At 33.5% G+C, this 20,058-nt stretch overlaps 1 protein-coding gene across 1 annotated transcript; it reads left to right on the plus strand.

The window, feature by feature from the left end:
- The first annotated feature begins 261 nt into the window (after positions 1-261).
- On the plus strand, positions 262-1,629 carry LOC141396858 (lamin-C-like). Its single transcript, XM_073972533.1, has one exon. The coding sequence runs from the start codon at positions 262-264 to the stop codon at positions 1,627-1,629; it is 1,368 nt and encodes a 455-aa protein (XP_073828634.1).
- The last annotated feature ends 18,429 nt before the right edge of the window (positions 1,630-20,058 follow it).

Below are 20,058 nucleotides of genomic sequence, written 5' to 3' on the forward strand. Positions count from 1 at the left end.
GGTCCGCCACAGATTGGGTTGCAAATGCGCCTAACAGATGCGTCTTTTAATTTTGGGATGAAGATTAAGAGAGCTGTTTTATCAAAAGTAGAAGGCATCGCAGAATGTTATAAGTCATTATCGTCACAGTACGTGCTATATTTGGAGGCTGTAGGAAAGAAGACTTCTTTACAGAAAATTATCATTTTCTAAAAATTTGTTACCACATAGTAAGAAGTGGGAACATTTATAGAGTAGCACCTAAAAAGGTGGGAATAAAAAATGATGACAAAATCAATGGGAAATGGGTTAAATAGACAGGTAGATAGTAGTTCAATTAGAAAAATTGAGCAGAGTTTTCCAGGTAGTATAGACTCTCAACAGGGGAGTGTCGAAGAAACTTCGGAAACTAAGAATGAAAACGTATGCGGTGATGTTTCGCGAATGTTGAAAGTTAAAGTAAATCAATTATTAGACGAAAATAAAAAACTTAAGTCCAATTTGGAGTACAAATCCAAGGACTGGCAAGTTGCTGAAGAAAAGGCTCGAAAGTATGAGTCCCGAGCTGCTGACCTTAGCGTGAAGTATCAAGCAGATGCTGATCGAAAAAAGGCTGTGGAAAAACTTGGTGAAGTGCAGAAAGAATCGGAGTGTCTACGGAAACAATTGGACGAAGCTCGTAAATATTTAAACGCTGAATCTATGATCCGTACTGAGTTGCAAAACCGCATTCAAAGTCTACGCGATGAACTCACGTTTAAGGAGCAGAACCATTTGCGAGAAATTGATGAAATGTATTCTAGCCACCAACTTGAAATCAGTGTGGTGGATGAGCGTCTTTGTAAACAATATGAGACCATATTACAACAGTCGTTGCAAGAGTTGCGTGAACAACACGAAGGAAAAATGCGTAAAATGAAAATGCAGTACGAGCAAAAGATTAAGGATCTCCAAGCAGAAGCCAATCGTGAGCCCGTTGCAGCTTCACGTGCTATCGAAGAATTAGATGTCTCTCATCAAAATATTGAAAGCCTGTATATTCGCATTAGTAAGTTGGAATCTACAAATGCTGCATTGAATGGCCGAAATTGTGATTTGGAAAAATTGCTCGCCAATGAAAGAAGACGCCACGCTTCTGAGATTGCCAAAGTGGACGCTGAATTACAACAGCTACAAGAAAGTGTTGTCTACGAAAAACTATTGTATGACGAAGAAGTTAGTAGCCAAACGGAATGGGCTGTAACTAGCAGAGAATATGACGTCGAAATTTCCAAAGGTGATCCTAAAGCAAGGGAACAACAGAAATGTACCAATGAAGTGCAAATCGATGGCGGTGCTACCGTATCTCAAAGGTTTGTAACGGATACAGCACAAGAACCACCAACAAAAATAATGATGAAGCCACGAAAATGGAAAAGTGGAGAAAACATAAAGACAACACTATATATTGCCAATGAAGAAGTTGCCAATGCAGATCGTGTCAAGCGTAGAATTATACGTCATGTGTCCAATCATCGTATAATTAATGAAGAAAGTTCTAGTGCCGAGAAGAATCCTCCAAGAAGAAAATGGATTTACCACGTCTTTCATCGAGGGAAAAGAAGTCATCATCCATACTGGTTGCTGAAGGTGTTGGGTGCCATCACCTAGAATTAAGTCATTATAATTCTTTATATGTTGTTTATTATTAACTTAGAAAATAAGTAATGAAAAATATTACATTATGATAAGGATTATGATAATATTCCTCTTTAGTAAAAAATAACATACATACATTTTAGTTAAAGAATTAGATTGCTTAAGACCAGAAACTGTTTAGTTCTGTATCTAAATTAGTCTATGTAAATGGAGTCAGGTAGTAAGCAAGAAAATGTTCAATGTCCTGTCCTAACAGTTAAAAGATTAGGATCTTTTAAGGCGGGGAGAATGGTGAATTTTGTAGAAGACTCTTTTCTGTGTAAATAGAGTCAGGTAGATTTCTTTGTAAGCATGTCGTCTAAGAATCTATGTCTAAAAATAATCAACTGTCGGCCATAAATAATGGAACAAATGTCGTACCCAAAATAGTAAAGATAGCGAAGGGTCGATAATAAAATATGTATTTTCCATTATCGGCGCAACGTGTGTGTGCACGGCGTCATAATGTATTTATAGATGCAGCGTGCATTTCTAATGTGCGTCCAAACGCGATTTCGTCCAAACTAACTTGGGGTCTAAACCCATTATTTCGATGAGGCACATTTTTGGTCGTATCAAAGCCTAAAGGCTGAGGGTATAAAGAGAATGAGATAAGTTATTGACTTTAAATGGTAGATTGACAAAATTCTTGTATATCTTCCATAAAAATCCGATCCTAAAAAAGCATTTATCATTTCTCAATAGTCCAATCCATTCACCGTATCTGTTGATCCAACCTCATCTTCAAAAATGTAAGGTCCAATGACCCCGCCTGACCATAAACTGGACCAAGCAGTTGCAAGCTGACGATGGAAGGCTGGGCAGCAATAACTCTTCGGTTTTTCGAGCCCAGATGCAGATGCCTCATCTGTCAAGATGATTTTTCGATAAAATTTCGAATTATTTTCATTTATTTCAAGGATTATCCTATTATATGTCGGTCGATAGCTTAATATAACAATTAAAAAATATCAGAATTGAGACTTTAATCTAAGAACAGTAGCCGTTATCACAACCAAAATCCTTTTCCCCAAAAATTTTAGGTGGTCAAACGTCAATTCCATTGCGCATACATGAAAAATCTTCGTCGGTGAATTTTATTTGACGTTTACGATATGGAATTTACATTTGAAATCCAATGGATTTCGTAAGTCTGAACGTACAATTGGAACGATCAGAATCACACACATCACAAAACAATTCTGAACAATCCTTTTGTGAGGTAGGAGGTACCGGAAGGAGTTGACCGATTTACTCTTTAACTGCATTTAAATTTTAGAGTAAGGGTAGACAAATGTGAGTCACGACTTATTGCAACACCAACAATTTGTGTTAATCACCGTAGGATTTTTTTTAAGCTTATGGACCATTATGTCATTCTGCATGGATTTGGCCACGAAAAGCATTTTATCACCGTAAATAGGACCACAAGGTACCTCGGTAAAATCTTCAAAACGGTCCTTAAGCTGCACATAATCAAATTTTGAACATGTGTGAGGGAGGTATCCAAAGCTGTTGTCCGATATATACCTTCATGGATCCTGATGCTATTTTGAAAGAAGATTTACGATGTATAAAGTTTCAGCCAAATCGGATATTCACTTCGTATGTAGTCTTGTCAATCAGTAATTTTTGTTGGTGCCGGCAGGGGTTTTGTAGAGTTTTTGGCCAATTATCCCAGGAAGTATGCACTGACCGCGAGGACAATCTTCTGCAAAAAAATCAAAATGATCCAAGTGCTGGTCTTAAACTGTATTTTTGGTACAATTTTGTAGTTCTTATTAATTTTTTTCGTCACCTGCAAAGTAACAATCAATCGAGTAAGGCATTTTTTTTTTAAGCCATAGGTATGTAATACTCGATAAAACATGTACAGCCGAATTTAGTACTGACCCTCACCACTAAATACAACATAGATTTTAAAATTTAAAATCGTTGCAAAATTTCCACTCTAATCATTTTGTCTGCAGTGTCCCATTGGATGATTGGCCACAAGCCAATATATTCCCATAACCATATGACTTATATTGAGGTGACAACATTGTTGCTGTTGTTGTTTATTTGTTGTAATATTACCAATATTACCATAAAAAAGAACTGATTTAGGAAATGCTTACTCCACTCAACGTCATTGGGTGCTTTGGTCACATTAGTTTAGATACACGCCTGGACGACAATGGTGTTCTTTGTGGCCCTGGTGGTTATGGTTGCTTGCCTCGCTATATTATGTGTCACATTGTTGTGGTTTTCACTTTCATGTCATCAGAGTTTTGTAACATAATTTTTGGCGTGTGTTTATAATTACAAGTTCCGTGAAAACCACAAATTTGTGGTGCTAACAAACATATTAATAATAATAACGACGATGTTGTTGTTGTTGTTTTTACTGCTTCTATTATGTTGGTGTGAGAACCAACACGCCTGTATGTGGTGGATTGTGTTTTTATAGATTTTTTTTCGTATTTAAAAATATTTTCTTTATTTTGCTATTTAATGAAGGGACCTGTTAATTAACCTCAATCACAGCAACACCTTTCGCAGCCATAGTGCTGCTGCTGCAATAGTTCTCATTGCGCACTCTACACTTTGTGGAGTAGTTAAACACTGAAGCATACTTTGGGGGTAATTTGAAAATTAACACTTTTATGAGCTCAAGTGTGAAGTTGAGTAGAGTTTTTTTTTTGGTAAACGATTATGTGGCTTCCTCTGGTTATTACACAATACAGACTCATTTGGGGATTATGGCTCCAAAATTCTATAATTAAACTTTGTTTTTTTTTTTTCTTAGTTCACTCTTTCAATTAACTAACTCATCGTATTACTAAAACAGTCTCTCTCTTCTTCTCTGTCTCTACATTTTTTTTCAAAAAAGTTTTTACGTGTTTTTGTCCAAGAGGTAACTTGTATGTAACAACAATTCCATGTGGTTTGCTCTCATAGTATCTTCTTCCCTTCTCTAGATTGCTTTATATTTTTCTTTGTGTCCTAGGTGAAACCTTAAAGTCAACTACCACTACTACCGGAGAGAAAAAAGTTTATCTTGAGTTTTAAGTAAATTAAAATGTTTCTCATGTTTTGTGTTTACCAGCTTGCGTGTGTGTGTTTGTGTAGTTATAGAAAAAGTCTTTAGGATAATTTTGCGGTTTTTTATACAAAGAGGAAAACTATGTTCAAAACTATGGTTAAAACATGTGGTGGGTTTCAATTTTAATACGGAAACGAAAAAAAAAGAAATTATCACAAAACGGCCAAACACATATGGACCAGGATAAAGTTTTAACAAGTTTTAATTATGTTGAGAAATGTTGAAAATTATAAATGTGAGGCTTTGAGGGTTATTTTAGGGTGGGAGAAAGGAAACGTAGGCCTGCCTCTTGGTGATCAACAAAATACCACAAAGAGGGCATGTTATTGAGATTTAGCATGAATGTCGTTGCAGAGATAGAAAAGGGACATCCAGATGGATCTTAAACTAGCCTGCCCTAACTGGATATTAATTTTTCCCTTACGCCTTTTCTTTTTGTTGCGTCCTTAAGACGTCCCGTCTTGTGGACAAATATGCCAATATTTTTCAAACACTTCGACACATTTTTAAAATACTTGCTTTATTTGAAATTATTCTTCGTGGCAGGGCAAACAGGACTCAAATGAAAAGCAATAAATAATTTCAATAGAAAATATAGCAATTTTGGATTTTTTCGTTCTCATTGCTGTAGTTCTGTGTGTCTTTTGAGGCAAGTGCTATTCGTTTTGTCCAAAATGTTGTAACTTTTGGTGTCGGTGTTGTGTGTACAAATTCTTTCTTCATTTTGGCCACTACCATTTGCCGACAATTGAAAGGTTTCACGTGCAAATCGTATATTTAACAGTTTACGTGTTGGCCTCTGTTTCAGACGAAACGGAATGGCAAAGGAAATTGTAGGTGGTTGGGAAATTGTTCGCTTTGCAGCAATACCGGATATCAGAGGATGCCATAGAAAAGCAATAAAATGTACAAAATGATTCGTTTTTTGGGCCATGGAACAATCTACGAACACAACACAAAACTCTTAAGTGAACAGGGTGTTGAAATGTTTTTTCGTAGATATGCTAAAACATTTTAGACCAACAAATCCGATTTTATAAACTGATTAAGCAGATACTATTCCGGATGGTTCATAAAAAAGTGTTTGTGAAGAGAAACAAAAACTGAAAATTGCCATCTCAGGACAGGACACATGTTTATCCATCATATGCGAAATAAATCCAACCGGTAAAAATTCCATCACTTCAACGTCTACTCTTGTGATTCCCCATTTGTCGTTTCACATTGCCACAACTGTACCAATTCAGTGTAGACTTTTCAAAACTTAAATCACATTTATTTACGAAGCAATTTCAAAACTTATTTTGCATGCTAAAATGCACTTCATTGAGTTTGCTCATTCAGTTACCAACAAAGTGAAGAGAACCTAACGTCATTACGATATACGGCTGCTATGACGTTGAACACAACAACAATTTCAACAATAAGAACAACAACTACATACAACAATGGTGCAACTACACTTTTTGAACTTAAGCAATAATAAGGACTATGAAGAACTACAAATTCAAGCAGCAAAACATCAGTTCCGTTTCCACCTACTTTTGGGAAAACTTTCTCTACCTTTTCACACACACACACATACATACATTATTTTCCTACAACATTGGTCATCAGCTGGCCATCACTCTTCAGTTTTGTGCCAGGCCTTTCTTTCTCGTTATGCGAGTGGCGCTTTCTTCAATCCTTTAAAATCGTTTCGTGTGTTTGTATGTGTTTGCATGCAATTGTTTATGCCGACAATTGTTCGAAGTTATTTCTGTTAACAAATTCTATTTACGACTTCTTATGTTCATTTCAAAAAAAAAAAAAAACAAAAAGAAAAAAAAACGAAGAACAACGTGTGGATTTCTTTTTGTACCACATTCTTTTTTATTGCCAGAGTAAAGGAAAATTGCTGCCTGCCGTCAAGAAAGTGGGAAAGGAAAATTTCTTCCGAAAAAAAAACTAGTTTATGGGCCGATTGATTGGCAACATTTGAAATTCTTATTTTTCTGGACCTTTAATTTTGAAGAACAAAAAAACATGAAATTAAATCAATATAGAGTAGGTAGAAAAGACAGATTAAAGCGTAGGGCGAGTTGCTGCAGTAAGAGGAGGGTTGACGCTGAAATGATTTTCGCGAAAATGAGAAGAAAACTCAGAACCAAGTAAGACGCTGCAATGAGAACAGCGAGTAAAATTGTTACAGCATGGCGGTTGGGGAGAATAAAAAGCTAAGTGATCACAGTGTAAGCATATCTGAAAATATTGGCCGATATAGAGTCTATATTGTAGACCCTCCGAAATTAATATATATTTGGAAGAAATTTTACCATGGGCAAAGTTTCGATCAAATAGGATACTTATTTCGTAAGTTATCGTGCTCATTATATATTTGTTCCACAACCATCCCTGAAGGGAGACTTCCCTCCCGATTAATATTAGTTCAATGATATGGGACCTACTGTTTATCGCCGAGTCCGAACGGCGTGTCTTAAGACACCACTTTGTAGAGAAGTTATACATGGCTGAAATACTCAGGAAATGTCGCCAACATTACTGAAGGGTATTTTGCCACCTCTGCTGTAGGAATGCTTACGACGCACAGTGGTTCAGGAAACGATTTTCCTGGGCAAAACCCCAATTTTTTGTTAATTTCAATATAGGATACTATAGTAAACATATTGAAACTGAGGAAACCAAGAAAATTAGGTCAAAATATTGGAAGTTGTGGGCGTGGCGTGCTCCTAAAGACGACAATTTTTCCACAATTTTGGAAAATATGCAATTTTCGCAAATTTCTGGAGAAAGAAATATCTATTTCTCGGAAACTATGACATACATTGTATTCATTGTTTTTTTATTAGGAAGGCAGGATCGTTGCCTTTAAGAATCGTTTAAATTTCCGTAGCGTTTACAGGAAGTGAGCTATTTTATTTTTCCTCAGTTTTTAAATTTTAGAGAAATTCAAAATTTGGTGTAATAGAAAAGGGAACAGCATGGAACAGAGTTTTCACAGAATGATGTGTCCTCTTTAAGCTCATATCGCTTATTTACTCAAAGAGTAACACATTTCAAATAATCTAGTTTCGAGAAAAACGCTATTGAATTTTGACCTTCCAACTCAAAACTATTATTACACAAAAAATAAAATAACTTCTTGGACCATATTGGGCCAGATATCAGTGCTAAATTTCTATGCAAGATCAAACATGATTTGAAGTGTATTAGTGTTTTCATACACTCAAAAAACTTTTTTTTTTGAATTATGCAAAACCCGTAGTAAATGAGCTGTAACTCGATGAGTTTTAGTGATATCAGCATGAAAATTTGACACAAGATAAAGTGGAAGTCTTAGAAAAAATATAAATTGCTAACTCAGAAAACGCATTTTTTGAGTTATGCCAGTGAGTAAATGAGCGATATATACTTTGTACACGTTCTGTCAGTTGAACACTTTTTTAAATTTATTGAAATTGTTTGTTTTGTTTTGGTTGAAGTTTCAATCTCATTTGATTGTTTATAAGTCTGGAGTATTACCCCAATGGCTTAAACTTCATTATTAATTTCTTTTACAGACAGTAATGTTTGTCAAAGCGAACTGACAGTGTTGCAAAATATTACTGATCGCTCCCAATATCATGATTTCATATAAATGCTAGTTTCCAAGCTTAGCCTTCGTCCACCCACTAAAATAAAATTCCAATATGCCTGATAATCGGTCTAACCACCAGTGAAACGTAGCAAAATGGTTGAATGTGTGGGGCCTCGGTGTATTCCCATTTTGTTAATGTACCTCTTAGGTCATAACAGCTCAACTCGAAAGAGAATTAATTCAAATATCACTCTTACGAATGTAACAGTTAGGTTTAACAGCGTGTTTTTGTAAAAATGCTTTCCTGTCACACGAACCGTTCGTACTAAAACGTATACGTTCAAAATTTGGTTCTTGTAAAATTTTACGAACCATTCGTTTTTATCTAAAAGCTTTCGTCTATTTCATAAAAGCTTTTATATTTCAGGGTGTCCATGATACTTATTTTGTGAATTTTGCATAGGCATCTGCACGTAAAATGTGTTACTTGATGGCAACCCCGATAAATAGATGACAAACAAAAAATAAGAAAAAATGTAATCAAATTTGCCCAAAAATAATTGTGATATTATGAAGAAACGGATGTACATATACGCGTGTGCTTTTATGGAAATATATAAAAATTGCATTCCCTTCCAGTTTTCGTGTGTTTTGTGTCATTTATTAGTCTAATTATTAATCTTTCATTCAAAACGATGGGTCTTTTCCATTCGTTTATTTTTGACGTATTCGTTCGTCTGTGAAACCAAATTGTGTCTTTGTTCATGAAATCGACGAACGAATGGGCAAAAACTTTTAACAAAAACACGCTGTAAGTTAATTTAGTTAATTTTCCGTTAATTTAAAATTTTGAAATGTAACGTAAAGTTTTATTACGCAGTTACTTTATTTAAGCAACAACAACCATGTAGAATTCTCTTCATCATTCTAGTTCTTACTTTACCGTTTATTAATGTGCTTGTGTTTTCATTTGTTTTGCTATAATCATGCAATTATCGTTTAGTTTGTCATTTCTTGTATTTGTTTCGTTGTGCTTTCTTTGTGTTTGTTTTTGTAATTACGTCATTAGTGTGCTTGTCCACTTGTATTGATCTTCGCCCATGTATGTGAATGTGGTTGTTCGCTTTATCCGAATGTGCGTCTGTGTGTTCGTTGCACAGATTCGAGGTGTTGCCAGATGTGTTCTGGAGAATTCTTGAACAAGGGAATTTTTGAGATAAATACAGGTGGAATCAGCAACGACGAGTTAGTTGTGTTTTAAGCGTTGAGCTGAACAGATTGGTTAAAGAAGAGTTGCGTGCTAACTAGAGAAATGCTGCGTGCTTAGTAATTAAAGTCGGTTCCGAATAAGTGTAATAAAGTAAATAAAACATTGTAGAAACGAAATCTGAAACGAACCATGTTTTATTTGGTACAAATCGTATCGGGGAATAAAACAACGTCTACACGGAGATTAGTTAAACCTAATTCCGTAACAGTATAAAAGACCAAAGATCCTTCGAAACTGGTTTCCATGAACATGCCCGAAGGACAAGGTAGATCTAATACTATGTTCAACTCAATGACCGTAGTTTGAATGGTCTGGGTCTCATACTGAAGAACAGTTGTTGTTGTTGTAGCAACGCATATATGTGCGTTCGTATAAACGTTTTCAGTTGTCTGGTTCTGGTTCCTCTGTGATCAGATTCAAAAATGCTGCAATCTGTAGGAGACAGGTGGTTGGGGTTAGCTGGGTGCAATGGTATGCACGCCCGCCTTGCATGCAGAAGGTCGGGGGTTCGATTCCGCGGCCAGGCAACATCAAACATTTTTCAACGGTGGCAAAATACCCCTCAGTAATGTTGGCAACATTTCCTGAGTATTTCAGCCTTAAAAACTTCTCCAAAAGTGGTGTCTTAAGACACGCCGTTCGGACTCGGCGATAAACTGTAGGTCCCATATCATTGAGCTAAATATGAATCGGGGTGCACTCATTGATATGAGAGAAGTATCCCTTGTCCCGTATGGGATGTTGTGGAACAATGTTTTTTTTTTGTGTTTTATCACTTAGCTTACCACAGACTATTCAACTGCCATATAAGTGATCAACACGGTTTCCTTGTTAGCGTCCCTGTTGCTGCCGGCCAGCGACTTGAGGACCTTGTTCCTACTTCTGATATGCTGCTGGACCTTACACCCAATATTTTGGTGTAGATCGTGACCGATACCAAGATCGTACAATCATCCAAATGCATTACGATATCTATGCCGTCTGGAGGGTGTGGAATTTAAAAAATGTAGGAGTTACGTCGCTCCGTGGGTAACACCCCATCATGGGGAAATCTCTGTTTCACTCTACTTGATTACCGAACGATTCAAACACGGTTGGAGGGAAGTCTTCTCTATATCCTCGAACAGCTTGGTATCAAAGGCCTTCGATAGGTCAAGAGCCACCATAACTGATCCGTTGCACGACCTGTTCTGGTTCAGTTCTCGACTTATATGTGTGGATATGGCAAGTAATTCTGTGATTTTTCCAGAATCCATGCTGATGTTGGGCAACTTGGAAACTGCTTCTCATTATGGGGAGGACTAGTGTACCTTGAATCTTCTCTACTGCCGACAAAAAGGTTATCGACCTGTATGAATCGCCTCTGCTGGCACCCTTGTCTAGCAGGGCCACCCTGTCAACTTCTGATACATTTTGAGTGGTTAACGATAGATTGAGGATACTGGTTAAATTCTCAACTCCGGGTCCATCCAGTTGCATAAGTATAACCATTGAGATTCCGTGTGAGCCCAACGGATTTATTGAATTCGCATTCCATATGACGTCTGCAACATCGCTATGGTAGTATCTCATTTTCGCCCTAGTGCTTCATATATTGTCGGCTGAAATAATACGCACGACTCTTTGCAACTGTCATTGTCAAGCCGTTGAAAAAGTGAGTGTTTTAACCATTGCCCACAATTTGCTCAATCCTGTACGAAGTTGCATTCTTGGGTCTTCAGGATACGTACGACGAATCGTCGTCTAATTTCGAATATTTAATCAGCAGGCTGCAGCTGTGATGATGTCCCAGAAATGTCCCTGAGGGAATGGGCAGCTAGCTATCTGAAGCGGTGATTGGTAAATTCACTGAAACCTTACCAATCAGCTTTCCATAGTTCAGAAAATTACGACCGTCAGGAATTATGAAGTCTGGAGGTCTGTTAGAGGAGACGATGATAGGAAATCAGCAATTCTTATAGGACTAGTATCAGACCATTGCGTCTCCTTCCTATATGAATATGACTAGAAGTACCATTAGATGACAATACCAGTTTCTTATTATACCAACAAAAATCAATAGGTCACTACTTTGCTCTTTGTTATTCTTACAGGTCTTTCTAGAGGTCTTCTTATAGTGGACTGGTCTTATTATTCAATTAGCAGTTTGTGTTCCCACAGATGACCAATAGGCCTTCATTCAGAAGACCAGTATATCTTCTAAATTAGTAACCTGTTTCTGTAGAATTCTTAAAATTATATTTATTTCCTTCATTATCGTTCTCTGAACATCACTTGTCCTCATGAGTGGAAGGTGATGTTAACAGCTGAAGTTTATGTTGGCTACAGTACCTCAATATATGTTTTTTGTCTCTACAATAACTGTAATATTAATTGTGCATACGGTTTAAATCCTCTTTGCAATTATGGCAAATTGTTTCTGACATTGATCCCAAAAAATAAAAATTCGAAAATCTTCTCATTATCCCCTTCCAAGCTGTTGTTGGCTGAATGTTCTGTTGAAAACAATTTTCATTCTGGTCATATTTTAATTAGAGTTGCAATAAGTTGCATCCTCCTCTTTTTGTTGACATCAGAGTTCATGTCATTCGATTGTTTAATTAATATGTCAATTTTATCATTAAGTAACACATTTGCTTGTATGGCACCCCAACACTACCACATTTGTTTCGATTATAGCACAAAAACAACTTTCTCCATTTTGTAAATGTTTTTGTGGATGAAATTTTCATGTGTGAAACAATTTGTTTTTCATCTGTAAAACAAAAGGGGCAGAGAAAGAAGCCTGATCTCCTGGTCTGTTGGATGGCTGGTTGGGTGGTTAGCCCTGCTTCGTTTTTGTGTTTGCATTTAATTTAACAATCACTAATTAAAAAGTTTTTACCATCATTACTTGTTCATATTAATATTTACAAAAAAAAAAAAATAAAACAAACACAAAAGGAAAAACAAAAGCTGATATTCAAACTGGCAGGGCACATATGTTGAACAACAATACGTAATGAATGGTCCGAGGTAATTTGTTGGTATTTTCTTGTAAATGAGCTTATGTTGAATGGGATGCAACGGGAAGGTGTTTAACCACAGGAATGATGAGATCTCATAAATATTTTATGTTGATTTGAAATTATGGACTTTTGGAGCTTAACATGTGAGATTAATGCATAATTTGTTAAGCAATGAAATATTTTCCCATTTTTCCTAAAAGCCACTTCCTTTTAAGTAAATCAAATAATCATTTCCATGTGTTGGTGGTTGTATGAATTATTGTTTAAAAACAACAAATAATACCCATTATATTGTTTTCATAACTCCACAGCAATTTGTAAATTAAATTCACTTTTCCCCCTTTCCTTCATTGAAATAGCTTTTGTTGAGTGTTTCATGGTTTGCTTTATACGATGTTTGCCTGTAGCTGTTTTATTCCAAAGAAATTGTGTTGTGATATGTTCATTTTGTTCAATATTTTTCCTAGTATGTAGTTCCTGTATCAATTAAACATTTGTATTTGTAACAATCTTGTACTTTCCTTACTTCCTCTGCTCCTTTTTTTGTTCTGCTTAGTCAAATCAAACCTTATTATAGTTGCAGTGTAAGGTTGCTTGGATAGGTTGCCTTTTATGTTGGATGCGACCAGTAAGACCAGTAAATTGCAGTCAATTTGCAAGACAATTAGAGTGAGAGTAGCATTAAAATGAACTACAGCAGTCAGATAGTGGCACAGGCACAGTACAGTGGTAAAAACGTATTTAATGGCTACTTTAATGCCTCGAGAAAAGCCCAAGCCAACCTAAACTAAATTTCTACCTACCTTAGATTCATATTTTTGAGAGTTTTGTTGAGATGTGTACTACTATAATAGGTAATTAGAGTACATTCAGATTTACGAAAACTACTGGATATTAGATGTCAATTCCATTGTTTATGTGTCAAATAAATCCTCGGCAAAAATCGAGTCAATTTTATTTATCCTATACGCTATGGAATTGACATTTGGTATCCAGTGACTTCGCAAATGTAAACATACTGTTAGTCTCAATTGTTTGTTTTACATTTTAAATTAGCACGTTTTTAAAGTGGCAGTTAATTTAAAACGATTTGCTTTCGATTTACTTTCAAGGACATGTATTTTTAAATATTTTGATTCACGGACGTAAATATTTGTAGTTTCGGATTTTGCCACAAATCCTCATCAAGCATTGAGTGATTCTGTGGAGAATATAGAGAGCTCTTAATATTAACAATACACTCGTCTTCACGAAGCGATTTCTAAACACTGTTCGTTATCACAAATATCCATTACTCGTACAAAGACAAGCTTGTGTGTTTATTTTTGTTCCATATGTAAGGGTTTACTCTTTATTTTTGAGAACGTAGTTTTCATGTAAGACATTTATATAACGACGGCATGCATGCTCAGATCAATGCCTTTGAAGTTGTAGTGTGTTCGGCACAAAGAAATTCCATTGAAAAACAACATCCAATAACCTTATATTACATTTCATTACAGGCCATGAAGACTAACCTGCCTGACACTGATTGCTTGATTTGCTGCGTCTCCAGTACAAAGCATTATTAGAATGAAAATGTGTTTGCATTTTACATTAATATTGTATGTGAAATTTATGTGGATATAATCGTGTGGTTTTCGAGAGGAGGTGTGAGCGAGAAGTTACTCTTGCCATTGTGATTTATACACACAAAGCTGCTCATTTAGGACTTAACTCAAGTTTTCAATTAGTTCTTTCCAGACATTCTGTGTTAATTCAATAGTTTTTGTTCTTGTTGTTGGTACATTTTCAAGAGATTTTATGTTTTCACCTGAGAAGAGGGAAAGCAAGACTCTAATTATTAGACATAATCGATGGAATTTTGCAAAGGATAAAATTACAGTTTTTGGGGTGATAAATAGTGTTTCTAATTCAAGAAATGTGTAAGCGAATCCGTTATTTTTAGCTCCCAGTTCCGGAGTGTTAACTTCTTTGACATTTCTTGTCATGAAAAATGCGAAGGACATTTTGTTTCAAAAACGTGGATTTCTTAAATAACTCTTTTAAAGGACATGGATTTTTTAAATAATTTTGTTAAGGGCGTGGATTTTTAAATATCTTTTAAGGGCGTGGATTTTTTAAACCATTTTTTAAGGGCGTGGATTTTTTATTAAATAATTTTTTCGAGGACGTGGATTTTTTATTAAATAATTTTTTCGAGGACGTGGATTTTGTATTAAATATTTTTTTCGAGGACGTGGATTTTTTATTAAATATTTTTTTCGAGGACGTGGATTTTTTATTAAATATCTTTTTCGAGGACGTGGATTTTGTATTAAATATTTTTTTCGAGGACGTGGATTTTTTATTAAATATTTTTTTCCAAGACGTGGATTTTTTATTAAATAATTTTTTCCAAGACGTGGATTTTTTATTAAATATTTTTTTCGAGGACGTGGATTTTTTATTAAATATTTTTTTCGAGGACGTGGAATTTGTATTAAATATTTTTTTCGAGGACGTGGATTTTTTATTAAATATTTTTTTTCGAGGACGTGGATTTTTTATTAAATATTTTTTTCGAGGACGTGGATTTTTTATTAAATATTTTTTTCGAGGACGTGGATTTTTTATTAAATATTTTTTTCGAGGACGTGGATTTTTTATTAAATATATTTCTCGAGGACGTGGATTTTTTATTAAACATTTTTTTCGAGGACGTGGATTTTTTATTAAATAATTTTTTCGAGGACGTGGATTTTTTATTAAATAAGTTTTTCGAGGAAGTGGATTTTTTATTAAATATTTTTTTCGAGGACGTGGATTTTTTATTAAATAATGTTTTCGAGGACGTGGATTTTTTATTAAATAATTTTTTCGAGGACGTGGATTTTTTATTAAATAATTTTTTCGAGGACGTGGATTTTTTATTAAATAAGTTTTTCGAGGAAGTGGATTTTTTATTAAATATTTTTTTCGAGGACGTGGATTTTTTATTAAATAATGTTTTCGAGGACGTGGATTTTTTATTAAATAATTTTTTCGAGGACGTGGATTTTTTATTAAATAATTTTTTCGAGGACGTGGATTTTTTATTAAATAATTTTTTCGAGGACGTGGATTTTTTATTAAATAATTGTTTCGAGGACGTGGATTTTTTATTAAATAATTTTTTCGAGGACGTTGATTTTTTATTAAATATTTTTTTCGAGGACGTGGATTTTTTATTAAATATTTTTTTCGAGGACGTGGATTTTTTATTAAATATTTTTTTCGAGGACGTGGATTTTTTATTAAATATTTTTTTCGAGGACGTGGATTTTTTATTAAATATTTTTTTCGAGGACGTGGATTTTTTATTAAATATTTTTTTCGAGGACGTGGATTTTTTATTAAATATTTTTTTCGAGGACGTGGATTTTTTATTAAATATTTTTTTCGAGCACGTGGATTTTTTTATTAAATATTTTTTTCCAGGATGAGGATTTTTTATTAAATATTTTTTTCGAGGACGTGGATTTTTTATTTAATATTTTTTTCGAGGACGTGGATTTTTTATTAAATATTTTTTTCGAGGACGTGGATTTTTTATTAAAAATTTTTTCGAGGACGTGGATTTTTTTTAAATATTTTTTTCGAGGACGTGGATTTTTTATTTAATACTTTTTTCGAGGACGTGGATTTTTTATTAAATATTTTTTTCGAGGACGTGGATTTTTTATTAAAAATTTTTTCGAGGACGTGGATTTTTTTTAAATATTTTTTTCGAGGACGTGGATTTTTTTTAAATATTTTTTTCGAGGACGTGGATTTTTTATTAAATATTTTTTTCGAGGACGTGGATTTTTTATTAAATATTTTTTTCGAGGACGTGGATTTTTTATTAAATAGTTTTTCCGAGGACGTTGATTTTTTATTAAAAATTTTTTTTCGAGGACGTGGATTTTTTATTAAATATTTTTTTCGAGGACGTGGATTTTTTATTAAATATTTTTTTCGAGGGCGTGGATTTTTTATTAAATATTTTTTTCGAGGACGTGGATTTTTTATTAAATTTTTTTTCGAGGACGTGGATTTTTTATTAAATATTTTTTTCGAGGACGTGGATTTTTTATTAAATATTTTTTTCGAGGACGTGGATTTTTTAATAAATTTTTTTTCGAGGACGTGGATTTTTTATTAAATATTTTTTTCGAGGACGTGGATTTTTTATTAAATATTTTTTTCGAGGACGTGGATTTTTTATTAAATATTTTTTTCGAGGACGTGGATTTTTTATTAAATATTTTTTTCGAGGACGTGGATTTTTTATTAAATATTTTTTTCGAGCACGTGGATTTTTTTATTAAATATTTTTTTCCAGGATGAGGATTTTTTATTAAATATTTTTTTCGAGGACGTGGATTTTTTATTTAATATTTTTTTCGAGGACGTGGATTTTTTATTTAATATTTTTTTCGAGGACGTGGATTTTTTATTAAATATTTTTTTCGAGGACGTGGATTTTTTATTAAAAATTTTTTCGAGGACGTGGATTTTTTTTAAATATTTTTTTCGAGGACGTGGATTTTTTATTTAATATTTTTTTCGAGGACGTGGATTTTTTATTTAATATTTTTTTCGAGGACGTGGATTTTTTATTAAATATTTTTTTCGAGGACGTGGATTTTTTATTAAAAATTTTTTCGAGGACGTGGATTTTTTTTAAATATTTTTTTCGAGGACGTGGATTTTTTATTAAATATTTTTTTCGAGGACGTGGATTTTTTATTAAATATTTTTTCCGAGGACGTGGATTTTTTATTAAATATTTTTTTCGAGGACGTGGATTTTTTATTAAATATTTTTTTCGAGGACGTGGATTTTTTATTAAATATTTTTTTCGAGGACGTGGATTTTTTATTAAATATTTTTTTCGAGGACGTGGATTTTTTATTAAATTTTTTTTCGAGGACGTGGATTTTTTATTAAATATTTTTTTCGAGGACGTGGATTTTTTATTAAATATTTTTTTCGAGGACGTGGATTTTTTATTAAATATTTTTTTCGAGGACGTGGATTTTTTATTAAATATTTTTTTCGAGGACGTGGATTTTTTATTAAATATTTTTTTCGAGGACGTGGATTTTTTATTAAATATTTTTTTCGAGGACGTGGATTTTTTATTAAATATTTTTTTCGAGGACGTGGATTTTTTATTAAATATTTTTTTCGAGGACGTGGATTTTTTATTAAATATTTTTTTCGAGGACGTGGATTTTTTATTAAATATTTTTTTCGAGGACGTGGATTTTTTATTAAATATTTTTTTCGAGGACGTGGATTTTTTATTAAATATTTTTTTCGAGGACGTGGATTTTTTATTAAATATTTTTTTCGAGGACGTGGATTTTTTATTAAATATTTTTTTCGAGGACGTGGATTTTTTATTAAATATTTTTTTCGAGGACGTGGATTTTTTATTAAATATTTTTTTCGAGGACGTGGATTTTTTATTAAATATTTTTTTCGAGGACGTGGATTTTTTATTAAATATTTTTTTCGAGGACGTGGATTTTTTATTAAATATTTTTTTCGAGGACGTGGATTTTTTATTAAATATTTTTTTCGAGGACGTGGATTTTTTATTAAATATTTTTTTCGAGGACGTGGATTTTTTATTAAATATTTTTTTCGAGGACGTGGATTTTTTATTAAATATTTTTTTCGAGGACGTGGATTTTTTATTAAATATTTTTTTCGAGGACGTGGATTTTTTATTAAATATTTTTTTCGAGGACGTGGATTTTTTATTAAATATTTTTTTCGAGGACGTGGATTTTTTATTAAATATTTTTTTCGAGGACGTGGATTTTTTATTAAATATTTTTTTCGAGGACGTGGATTTTTTATTAAATATTTTTTTCGAGGACGTGGATTTTTTATTAAATATTTTTTTCGAGGACGTGGATTTTTTATTAAATATTTTTTTCGAGGACGTGGATTTTTTATTTCAGTTCGAAGATGAGCATTACCGGTCCACAACTTCCTTCAAGTACCTACTCCGCAACACTTTTGAGCTTTAATCCTAAACAACATTTTTGGTAAGTTCAAATGTCCGAAAAGGGCCTCTAAATTCTGAAAAGACCATAATTACATTCGATCTATCCGTAGATGAAAGTTTCAGTTCACATAGGCTGGGGTATATCTCTGTCGGCAAAGCCGACTGATACTTTTTTACTTGTTTATTAATTCATTTTTTTCGAAGATGTGGATTTTTTATTAGATAATTTTTTTAGGACATGGGTATTTTTATTAATTTTTTTTCCAAGATATGGGTTTTTTATTAAATATTTTTCCAGGGCGTGGATTTTTTCATTAAATAATTTTTTAATGATTATTTTCAGTGCTGAACTTTATATGAGCAAATTTTTACTGAGCTATAAAGGAAAACAATATGAACTTTTGTTTTTATCTCCCCACTCTATTCTCAATAACAGTTTATGTTTTCAATCATTCCAGAATGAGTTACATTTTCTTAATGCTAAGTTGAAAGCTCTTTTCTATTAAGGACCTTCAATTGTTTATGGTCTGCAGCAGCTGTGTTTGTTGCCTTAAAATTGCAGTAATTTTTTGTCCAAACTACATGTCGAACATTCAACACACTTATTACATAACACACATTGTAGAACGAAACAAACCGTCTTTGTTGCAAACTTATTTGGAAAGTAAAAAAAGAACACCAGAAGTTGGGATTGATATTCATAGCTGCATCAATGAAGATAAACTTGTAAATCCTGGCTGATGTGAACGGATATTGTGGAAGTTAAGAATATATCGCTCATTTACTCACAGAGTAGTATATCTCAACAAATCGATTTTGATTTCGACTTTTTAATTTGAGCAAGTAAAAAAGCGTTAAGTTCCTCCGGACTGAAGTTTTTATACCCTTCACCATGAAATATTCTGAACTAAAACGAATAATTATTTTCTTTCCTGTCCACAATTTTAGACGGAGATATTTTGTGACCACTGATACCTAAATAAGGTAAAAAGCATAACAAATTTATTCAATCTGTAGGGAACCTTTTATGGGGCTATATCAAAGTGTGAACCTATGTTTTAGGTTGAGAAGTTGTGTGACCACTGGAAACCTCAAATTTTAAATAACAGGTAGAAAATACCAAAAATGGGGAGGTATCGTCATATGGGGGCTATATCAAAACATGGACCTATATTGACTGTTTTTGGTGAAGATGTTTTGTGACCACTGCAAAATGTAGCTACAATCCTCAAAATACCGAAAATTGGGAGGTATCGTTATATGGGGGCTGTTCCAAAACGTCTAACCTAACCGATGTAAACTTTAAAAAGAGAGATAAATGTATCGGTATCTCATAATTTCTACTTTCGTAATCCAATCGGGTTTTCCCCATCATTTTGAAAAAATATTTTCTTTTGCACAGTGTTATCAACTAATAACCATGCCTTACCTTAGTCA

The sequence above is a fragment of the Musca autumnalis genome, unplaced genomic scaffold (assembly GCF_047663935.1).
Source record: "Musca autumnalis isolate F117 unplaced genomic scaffold, ASM4766393v1 scaffold_3, whole genome shotgun sequence".
NCBI classification, from domain to species: Eukaryota; Metazoa; Arthropoda; class Insecta; order Diptera; family Muscidae; genus Musca; species Musca autumnalis.

Excerpts from the sequence above, each read along its gene's own strand:
- LOC141396858 (XM_073972533.1), top strand. The coding sequence starts at position 262 with ATGATGACAAAATCAATGGGAAATGGGTTAAATAGACAGGTAGATAGT.